General features: G+C 32.6%; 1 protein-coding gene across 4 annotated transcripts; it reads right to left on the minus strand.

Annotated features, from left to right (window-relative positions):
- Positions 1-378: 378 nt before the first annotated feature.
- faf (ubiquitin carboxyl-terminal hydrolase-like faf) lies at positions 379-11,275 on the minus strand. 4 transcript variants are annotated; one of them, XM_070644015.1, is made up of 17 exons: positions 11,143-11,275; positions 9,896-10,152; positions 8,362-9,817; positions 5,006-8,186; positions 4,778-4,942; positions 4,636-4,685; positions 4,430-4,569; positions 3,900-4,369; positions 3,681-3,828; positions 3,178-3,592; positions 3,005-3,114; positions 2,588-2,939; positions 2,273-2,532; positions 1,979-2,208; positions 1,572-1,906; positions 1,287-1,517; positions 379-1,221 (listed from the first exon to the last, which is right to left on the minus strand). In XM_070644015.1, exons 2-17 carry the CDS (start codon positions 10,009-10,011, stop codon positions 1,063-1,065), a joined length of 7,818 nt encoding a protein of 2,605 aa, XP_070500116.1. In that variant the 5' UTR covers positions 10,012-10,152; positions 11,143-11,275; the 3' UTR covers positions 379-1,062. The 4 variants fall into 4 exon arrangements, with proteins under 4 accessions (XP_070500116.1, XP_070500109.1, XP_070500093.1 ...); XM_070644008.1 differs by having other exon boundaries at positions 1,572-1,918; XM_070643992.1 differs by having other exon boundaries at positions 1,572-1,918; positions 4,430-4,685.
- Between the last annotated feature and the right edge of the window lie 220 nt (positions 11,276-11,495).

An 11,495-nucleotide genomic window follows, 5' to 3' on the forward strand; every position in this document is an offset into this window, starting at 1 on the left:
ATTAAAGTCAATTTCTTTAATTAACAAAATTTTAAAAAAATTTATTTTTGAAAGCCGTTTTAAGTTCGTGGAAAATATTTAAAAATTCAAAAATTTAAAATTCGTTAAAAATTCAAGATTTTGAAATCCGTTAAAAATCAAAATTTTGAAATTCGTTAAAAATTCAAAATTTTAAAATCCGATAGAAATTCAAAATTTTGAAAGCCGTTAAAAATTCAAAATTTTGAAACTCGTTACGTAATTCTTAAACACACGCCGGTAAATATTCAAAACTTTAAATAACAAACAATTAGTCATATGTAGCTGAAAAAATAACAAAACAATTCAAATTTTAATAATTATCTGGAAATAAGTAACAGACAATTAACAACTCAGAGATATTAGAAATTGATATTTCCAATTTAAAATATTTTATTATTGTTGTTATTATAATTTATAATTATTATCAGTTGTAGCATTTTTGGATTTTAGCATTTCAAATAATAGAAATCAAAAGTTAACAATCCTTTATATATTTTTTACTAGTATGAAGTCAGCCAGAAAGTTCAGCAAACTGGCATTTATATCATTGCAATTTATCATCTAATTTCAGGAGAACTTCACACTAGTCATATATTTTTTGAGAATTCAAATTCTGTTGAATTGAACCAAAAAAATCATTTTTTTTTATTTTTTTTTCGTTTAACATGCTGAATAGTTCAGAGTCAGGCAATACCGAATGATTTAAATTTTTAAATGATGAAATCAAAGAAAAATAAATGAGTTAATATAATGGAATTATAATATGTGTTTTTTTTTTGTCTATGAAATAATTAATAATAAAAACCGTAATATTTTTCATCGAATTTTTTTCATCTTCATTCAGCTTCATTTTTCATTTTTCTTGAACTATGCTATTATTTTTTTTTATCCTTTCATTTTTTGATTTAATTTAATTAAGATTTGATTATTTTTCATATTTCTGTAAAAATGTTGTAAGATTTCTTTTTTTTTTCTTTAAAGTTCCACAATAAAATACCATGAGAGAACAAAATGACAAGAAGATTTAAGCGTTTCTTTAACCTATGATTTTTGCTCTTGATTTACTACTCCTGACTGAACTGTATTTGTTGGCTGTATTGTACTGTTGACAATTTTTCCAATCTCATTTACCGTATCAGGAAGATCGTTTTCCAGTATTGTAGCACTCGACATTGTGCTACTCGATTCCACTTCACTGTCCTGTACCAAAAAAATTACCAAATTAAATGCTGTTATGCTTAAATGCACAGTTTAAAAAAAATTACCTGAACTTGACGAGTCTTGTGAATCTTCATTGTACCAAGTTTTTCCGTAATTCTATTTAAAGCATCTTCATCTGTTGCCACTTCAATATTACTTGATTGTGGTTCAGTGCTTACAACAGATGGAGAATTAGATACAATTTCATTCGTAATTTCTTTGCTGACCTTTGTGTTTGGCTGTTGTGGGTATTCTTCATTTGCTTCTACTTCCGAATCATTTGGTTCCTCTTGTTCCTAAATAACATTAATATTAATAGAATATCCCATTATTTAAAATCAATCTCTTACCTCTTCGGGACAGAGTTCGAATGCCATTTGCAGTATATTTTTAGCTGATTGAGATCGTTCGAGTACAAAACTGTTGGTATTTTCGTTCGATTGAGCTGGCGGTGACCACGAACTATAGTTATATTGACTAGCTACGCCACGTTGTCTTTCCAACTCATCATGAAGCCATTCAACAGCATGTGACCATGCTTGTGCTATTGTTGGATTTCCATGCAGCATATTCAATGCGACTGGACTCTTTCGAAATAGATGTACTAAACACTTTATACACTGATAAGCTCTTTTTTGATAGTTCAGACGATTACGCTGAATCGTTTCAAGAAGGCCTTCGCGATCTTCAGGGAAACCTAAAATCACGTAAAATTTTCCATCCATTTAAAATATTTTAAAAATTATTATGTACTTACCAATTAATGCATTATGAATTCTATGATGTTGCCATGAATCTTCAATTAATAAAATGTGCAACAATAAGTCTGTATGATGACGCATATCATGCCAATATGCAAAGCCACAATGCCAAAGAAGTTCAGTAAGTAAGGCTTGTGAAAATTGAGGATTCTCCCAACTGCAGTACTGCAATAATTTTATGCCTTCTTCTCCGACATTCGTGTCCTCGATAAGCTTTTTAATGTAGCTAAATTAAATAAAATTTTCATTAATATTTTAAAATTAAATTTAAAGCCTTAAAAATGTTTTACCTTGTTCGATTCAACAGCAGTTCTTCAGCTTCGCCTGTCAGCGGCAATAACTGATCATATGGAACCTTTGGATCCACATAAATGTTTGGCTTTATTGGTATGTCTCTCGAAGAACTTTGGCAACGTGATGAGATGTCACTGGATCTTACAAGAATCGATACGCATTGATGGAGCTTTTGCAGTTCAGGATACTGATATTTAATAGGTGGTCCAGGTCCTTCGTCTAATGCAACTTTCATAAATATTGCAGGAACGTTGAGCTAATGATATCACAGATTAATACATTTTAGTAAGTTCACAAATATCAAGCTTTACCTTCAAGAGTTGATGTCGTTCGTGAACGCCTAATCCTGCATATGTTAAGAATAAGCTGAAGAAATGTGGTAAATGTTTACCATAATCTGAAGCTTCTAGGATCAACAATTTCAGAACAGCATGTAGAACTTGCTCACATAAATTAGAACCATCATAATTCGGGAGTGGTTCATCTTGACTAGCAAAATGACAAAAGAAGACGACAATTTTGACGAAAATTGTACGAATATCCAATGACGATGCAACAAGTATATATTCTGCCAAACGATTTGGTGGACTTAAGAGAGCATTTTGTGCGAACCATCGTCGAACTAAAACTGAGTGCCTAATATGTGGACTGATTGCCTCAAACCTATAATGAAATTAAAAATTACCGGTTAATAAATATTTAACAAATAACGGCCAAAAAGAACTTACCATTCTATTGCAGCACCACGTAGAGTTTTCTTAGTCTTAAATCCAAATTGAAAAAGAAATTGCGATGCAAGCTGGATAGACAACAGCGATAGCTCCTCAGTTGTTGATGTCTAAAAATAGAAATATTGTTTTAATATTGAGAACAAAGGAATTTAATAAGTATAAATATTTACAATTTTCTCAATTCTCGCAGGAATGCTACAACTGACCAAATTTCTTATGAATGAAAAGAATTCCGATGAGAATAAACTCCGGGCATGAAGGAATCGAATATTTTGAAATCTAAGACTCTTTTCAATTGGAGCCGGCATTGGTAAAATGCAATTTTTACTCTCAGCTAATGACAACTGTTCAATGCATGGCTTGTAGACTGTTTGATTATGGTCAATTCTCGTGTAAAAAAGCATGTAAGCATTCCACCATCTCTTTTGTCTCCTAAATTGCATCCGTTTCAAATTGTTGTCATAAACTTCTCCCATGTAATCGCCACCAAAGCATTGAGCTTTGAGCTCTTCATCTTCGTGCATTTTGCATTCGCTTACTTCTCCATCGTCAAATTTATACCATTGCTCTGCACCATTTTCATTTCTGAAAAATTATAAACATTAATATAATAATGATTAATTGATGCTATTAAATATAATTTGCTCATCAAAAAATTCAATTAAGTACATACTTGTGTAAAATGTAGCTATAATAATGTCCTCCAGACGCCTGTCCTGAATGAACGACGATTCCAGTTAATTGATATTTCGTTGGTTGACTTTCTTCTTCTCCTTCTTCAAGTTCTACAATTTCTCCTTCCATTTTTGCCAAGCCAGATACTAATAATAAATAAGATCCATAAATCATTTCCAGCACTAACTTAATTAATCAATTTAATAATAAAAATTACCTGTATATGGTTCCATGTCAAGAAAACGTGGGAATTCAAAATAGTCGTTGAATTTTATGGCACATACCCTTTCGTAATCATATTCGAAACGTTTTAATTGTATTGCAAGCACTGGAGGCAATTTCCGGACACATGTCCTTTTTACTGTTACAACTTTCTTATCACATTTATCGCAATGATACGCGTCAGCACCTTCCAAAAGCTCTCCTTTAACATACTGCTCGAGTGAATCAGTTAATGAGCTATGATTTCGAATATCTATACTGAATGCACTAAATGGTTCCTCTTTTGAATATCGATGTGGACATTCTTGACAGATTTTTTGGTCGCTAAATAAACCGCCTAATGTTGCTCCCATCAATTGAGAATGACCAAGTGCTTTTAATCCTTCATCAAGGCTTTCAAAAAGTGACATGAAAAACTCAACTGCATCTTGTTGCTCTCGTAAATTTACAGGCTCCCCTTGTAGTCTATAAATTATTTCATTTTATTATTATTATTAAAATTGTCACAAAACTAATTTAACTTACTTAAAATGAGTCCACAGTCCTCTCGGAATATAAAATTGCAATGTACTATGACTGAGATGAGCGAAAATTGCTTGCACATGTTTCAGAATTCCTACATTATAATTTTTTCTCCCACTGTTATCCTCTTCATTTCCAGCAGACTGAAAATTTTCAAAATCATTTTTATTTTCTCCCTTAATTCCAATAGTTGCCAATAAAATACTTACTCTATTATCCATTTCACCGCTAAAATCCTCATTTGGATCATTACAAGCACCTGAAAATAGAAATGTATTTCTTAGTATATTTACTTATTTTTTTAAGGATTCACACATGGATAAAATGTGAAAGCCACAAAATAATGCTTACCAGATGCTCCTAAAATGCCTAATCTGAGTGATGGGACCATGAAAAGCTGTTGTAAAACAGAATTCATGTAACATGTTGCCCCGGCGTTTTTCAGACCGCAAAATCCTCCTTTTGGTCTCGGTCCAACAGCTGGCAAATACTCCCATTCTTGTAAAGGTTCTACTTCTAGATTAATAAAATGAATTAAATTAGTAAAGCAAATTTGTCAAGATTAAGGCAGAGACTTACCGAAGCAAAACATGTCCAATAATGTGTTAACGAGTAATTTCATGTTCGGCACTGAATTGGTGCAGAGAGCGACCAAAAGATCACAAGCAGCTGAAATTGTATGCGGATTTCGGCATACTGGTGGTGGAGCATTCAAATCAGGCAAATGTCCCTTTCGTCGATAATATAAATACTGTTTAGATGCAGGGAATATGAAATCATCAACAATCTCCACAATCAGATTACTAAGTTGCGGTTTAACTTCGAAACTTAAATAAGACATGAGGTCTTTAGTTAAATTTAATCTTCCTTCTAATAAGTCATCGTGAACACCAGTTTCACCAGTCAATTTAACATTATCTCGAATCGATCGTATCCATTCAATTTCTTGCATCAAAAGATTATCACATGTTTTAAGAGGCCAACTATAACTACATCCGAATCGAAGCACTCTACAAAATAATTGAAAGAACTCACTACATGTTGCCGAATATGCTGTTACTTTTGTCTTAAGTATTTCAATCAGTAATTTCACCATAAATATAAAAGGACGCTTGTCACTTGAACAGTATGTACACATGTAAAAAATTTGTTCACTAGCAGTTTGACGTATGTGACGAGATCCGTTAATAAGAACGAGAGATGTTATGAAATTTGACCAGTTTGGATCGCGACTTAATGCTTCATAGCCATTATGATTTAATACTAGACCAAAACAGAGGACTTCTAAAGCCTCTTTACAAACAGCAAAGTCTAATGCCTCAGGCAGTCCATTTTCATTTCCCAATTCACTTGGTGACGTTAAAAGATGAAATGAGCTTGTTGATGCAGCCCATGATAAATGTACAAGAGATTTTAATGTGGCAACATCAGGTAATGACCATTGTAATGCAGATGCAAATAATGTTCGACAATTTTCTCCTTCTGGACTTTCACTCAGCATCTCATCGGATATATTTTGTGCAAGCTTTGATGCAATAGCTCTCATTGTATGATCAGAATTGCACACAATTGTCGATAATGTTTGCTTTAAAATCTCAACTTGAGTTCGAATTCCATCTATTGGAAGTGGCTCATCACCAACGCGACTTAGTACGTAACCCATAATGAATAGAAATAATTTAACTAATTTTAAAACACATTGATAGGCAGCGCGTTTACAATAGACATCAGCTTTTGGCATAAAATTATTCTTTGTAAGCAAATCCAATATGAAATGTGCCACGCCCGAATGAAGCCAAGCTAATTGTAATCTCATGGTGCTATCACTATGTGGATCCAATGCTGGCATTAATAATGCTTGTAAAACTTCTAGATTATACAGCACGTGTGCTGCATCTGGTGACAAGAACAATGATTCAGGAAGTAAGCCATCGCTCATTTGATTATCCGATTTTTCACCAATTCCAAAGAACTTGTTGATGCACATTTGATTAATTTGCGAGACAGTCAGACTATCTAATGGAAGTAAATGGAGTAGAGTTCTTGCACATTCACGCAAATTATTATGTTGCAATTCACTTCCTAATTGATGCAGTTGTAGAAAGAATTCAGTATATTGATGTTTTGTTGAAATTATCACGCCTGGCAACGTTGCTTCCGATTCTGTTCTTTGTAAATCTAAACATGGCCTTGGCGGAGATCCTGTAGAACTTGTCGAACTTGAACTGTCTGGTGAACTAGCTAATGCTGTTCCCAAAGGCGATAACTTAACATTAATTACAGTTTTATCACGAATATTATACATTGATAAAGGATGACGATCATCGGAAATTTCAATTAATTCTCCATTATTATTAAACAAGTCAATTTTTATGTTATTTATAGATGTTCCCTTTAAGCGCTTCAATAGATTCCTCTTAAAGGATATGACTGTTTCATTTGTATGTGTTGTTACTTCAATATCATCAAGTTGACGTCCATTTGTTTGGAATCGGATAAAGAGACAAATGTGCTTACCGCGTGATGCACGACTAAGACTCAAGCACATTCTTTCGCCGGTAAACACTCTATCACATTCTTTAATATATTCATGCATTACTCGCAAAATACGACAAATTACGTCTGCTTCCATAATTTTTCGTGCTTCCAACTCTTTGTGCTCTTTTGTCGATTCCTCAATTGCCTTCTTTATCATTAATATTCGATCGTAACTTATCCTTATTTTATCACAACAATCACTAATAAAGTTTTCATGAAACTCGGCTATGTTCTCTTGTAAGCGTGGTCCAAGAGCTGTCGATACTTCTTTTAACAATTCTATAGCTTTATATGCTATTTCATCACCACTTAACGTTATTACACGCCACAAATAGTCCTTTCCAATCAAATCTTCGTCATCTAAAACATATCCACGATGTTTTGCCTTTAATTTTTCTTCCTTTGAATTGACAGCTTTAAAGAATCTTTCGAAGCATTTTATTCCACTTTCAGTCAACAATTGTGGATCTAATTGAAGAATATTGTTTTCGAAAAATTCCTTATTAATTCCAGGATCTAAATCAGGCTCATCTCCCATTAATTTTCCAAACCATCGAAAGCATTCTTCACGATCACTTTGAAATGCTGCATTAACTGCTAAACATTGCCAAATTTGCTTTGCTTGATCGGCACAAAGCCACAATTGACCATCTTTCAATAGAAATTTAAGAAAATCCAAACGTTCTTGAATTTGTTGAGGATGTGGATAACGTTTGTCTAGCATAATCTCCATCGGTTTCAAATTTTTATTAGTCCTAACTAATTCACGAATTTTTTCCATATATTTGGTTAGGCTATTAGTTACGAGAATCACGAGCATATGTTCATTTTGTAAACGATCAATGACATGTTGACGATTAGACATTGAATGAATGCGTGGAACATGATTTGGAGTTGGTTCATACAGGCAGCAAATTTCTCGGATGAGTCTTAATGCTGGCAGCACCCAATCATCATTAGATTTCAGTTCTTCGACACATTTATTCAACCAAATTGGCTTTTGAGCATCTTTATCCTGAGAGCAGCTATAATCAAGTATCTTTACATGCGAAGCTAAAGCCTGATCTAAAACTTCTGGTGGAACTTCGGGACTATGTGCTAGTGACCAGAACAATTTTAAAACCTTATCCGCCATTACTCCATTTTTGTCATCCTCAGCTAATCGTCTGTTTAGTTCTAAAAGTCTTTCGCGTTGCTTCTTGTTAGCCGTCTTCATGCTTGTCTACAATTTTAGAGAATATTGGAAAAATTAAAAATTTATGAAATGAAACAGTCAAAATAAATTTGAAAAATAACGACTAAGAAATATTTAAAAATGTTACGTAAAAATTAGGTACGAACATCAGCTTACGTAACTATGAAGTGTTAATTAGTTTAAGTAAATAAATTTAAATTACCTGAAAGCATTCAAATAAATAATCCAGTTGTTCGGCATTGAAATCCCATGCAAGCTTTGCTAGTAAATCGTGCACATTCTTTACAATAGCTTCGTGCTTTCCAGCTTGTGAACGCCAAACAGCAGCTAGATCATCCAAGGTGAGAGTTTTCTCCTTGATAAGGAATCTCAGTATTTTCTCAAGTTTCTCAACATATTGAGGCTGATGCAGCGAGTCCTTTAATACAATCCCTAAAACGTCTGTTTCTTTTATCCATTTTGCCATTTTTTCTGCAGTCAACGTGTCAACTTCGTCATCAGATTGTTGTCTATGAGGATAATAGCATACATAACTCAAGAGCTTATTTATCTCGTTGAGTGCATTCATTTTGCCATTAAAACTAGATATTTGTAAGACTCTCAAGATGATTTTAAGGCGACACATTTCCAAGTCTTTAATTAAATTTTCAGCATTCGGAGAATGACTCATGAGTAAACGAGATGACTTAATAATACCATTAACTAAATCATTTTTGCCTTCTAATTTTGCATCACGTTTCAATTCGTCGTCACTTAAATTATCAAGAATTTCTATGAGCGGTTCCCAAATTGGCTGAAAATATTTCTCTATTGTTTTTTGCGTGAGAAGTTCATGACATTGAGCGAAAGGACGCAACAGCAGATGGATTACTGGCAATGTTAATTTACTATTTTCTTCCAACAATAAACTCGTACTTGTACTGTTTGTTCCACTTGATGATATCGTTGATGTCTTCATTTTTGATGCCTCTTCACTCAAACTTATTGACGATGTGCATCCTGACGATGTTTGAGGAATATCAGCAAGTTCTTCTGTTGTTGTCGGTGATTTATTCTTAATCATTAATGCTATTCCAGAATTAAATCGCTCAAGAAAATTGTCAAATCCACCAAATTGACCGAATCTATTAATTAAATCCACTAGCCATCCGCGTGCTTGACGAGGTTCTGTTGGAGATTTTGCAAATGTTTGATTATCTAACAATGTTCCCCATAATCCCTCAACAGACGCTCCTTGGACTGAAAACAATTCAGATTGTCGGGCAGCATTGTGAGTATGAAATTTATTATCTGCATCTAAAACAATCGCCAACAAGTCCAAAAGACATGAATTATCAATTTTCATATGAAGTGCACACAAATGTAACAATTTTCCACAGAGCATCAAGATATTATTATGAATGTTCAATTTCCATGAACTAACAGCATCATCAGTTAATATCTTAGTAAAGGATACAGTCAATCCATCTCTATAAAAACGCACACATGGTTCACACTCATAATCTACGCCTGCCTGAGATAATTTAATGGCATAATTTAACAGACACTCCAATTCTTGATCCGGCAACACTGGAACAACCCATCGTGGACTATTGATCTTACTATTTAAAGAATGCAGCTTAGCTACAGGAAAATTTGCAATTAGATCTTCGGGTGATCTGAAAATGTCAAACGAAAAGGAAATAAAATATATTATAATACAAAATATGATTATTATCAGTGAAAAATATAATTACAATTCATTCTGTTCAGATGTTGTCGCTTCAGTTTGCTGCTGATTCGCTTGTTGTTGATTTTCTGTTGATGCGTCCGTGGTTGATCTTACACCTGACGATCTTGTGTCGTAAGTCATAATTAAATGACAAGCAAGTTGTTACGCAGATGATTAATGAAGAATTTTACTAATTTTAATGTTTTTATTAACTTTTGAATTCTTCTCTTTAGACAGTATCATTGAATTTGCAGCTCCTGCTCATGTTATGACTGAAGCAACCTATAAATAAATCATGATATCACTAAGTATTAGTGTCACTTAGAATAGAGATAAAAGTTTGTTGTGGAATTTCTGAGTAGGCTAATTCCTTCGATAAAGTCTAGATATTCTCAATACACATTAAATTGCTTTATTGACCAGAACTTTAACATCCATAAATATTTAATAATAATAACAAAAGATAATTGAATTAAGCAACTTTTTCAATGTCTCAAAAAATATTAAAGCCGTGAAAAACTTGATTTTTTTAGATGAAAAGTAATGCAAAAATTACATTCATAATTTTTCTATTCTACGCAATATACAGTAAGGCACGGAGAAAGAGGGAGAGAGTGAAAAGGAAAGAAAAATGACATGGATCGATATTTAAGTAAATTTCGTAGAAACTCGAAATTCCAGTGACTTTTTAACTAAGTCTAATGCTTAGTAAATAGAGATAACATTGAACTAAATATTATATGATCCTGTCATTATTTTCCGTAGAATTTTCGATATTATCGACATCACTTTTTCGTCACGACTAGATTTTTCACAATTTACGTCTATACATTTTTCCATTATGATTCGGAAAAAAACAATATAATCCAAAAGAATGCAGAATACTGATACTTTTAATGCTTATGCACTATAAATATTATCAAATGATTACTTAGAATAGTCGTATAGACAGCACATATAAATATTTTAATGAAATATGTAGATATATGTAACACACAATAAAGGATGAAAATTTAGTGCAAATTTACTTCTTCTTACAAAGTATCGAAAATAAAGCATTAAATTTGCAAATTACATGGTATTTAAGGTTTTTAAATCATTCGGTACTAATGTGTATCGAGTATCTGGTACTAATTGTTACATTTCTGCCGATTTTGCATTTATGCTTGCTATTTTCGCCGGTGTAAAATTTTTATGAGAAAAAAATGAAGGAAAATTTAGAAATGGCAATCATTCACATTAATAAATCGGTATTCTGCATGTTATATTTACTTTTTGTTCTATTAATTTGAAAATCGAGTCGTCCAATATGCTTTTAGTTTATTCACAAACACTATATTTAATTAATATTAGAAATTTTTAATTTTTTTTCTCAAATATTTTTTTATACATGAGTTACGTAGAATTTGTATTTTGTAATTTTCCCCTCGACATCTCTTGTAGACTTTCAATTTAAAAATTATTTTTCCGTTAAAAAATTTCGTGAAACTTTATTTAAATTTATTCAGTGTTTTCGTCAATTAATTCCTCGTCTGATGATTCTGATTCCGTTTCAACTTCCAAATCTTCATCTTCTTCCTCCTCCTCCTCCTCTTCTTCCTGTAACTTCTTTTGCATTTGTCGTT

The sequence above is a fragment of the Chironomus tepperi genome, unplaced genomic scaffold (assembly GCF_022539635.2).
Source record: "Chironomus tepperi strain 1889 unplaced genomic scaffold, CSIRO-AGI_Ctep_v1 contig_16, whole genome shotgun sequence".
NCBI classification, from domain to species: Eukaryota; Metazoa; Arthropoda; class Insecta; order Diptera; family Chironomidae; genus Chironomus; species Chironomus tepperi.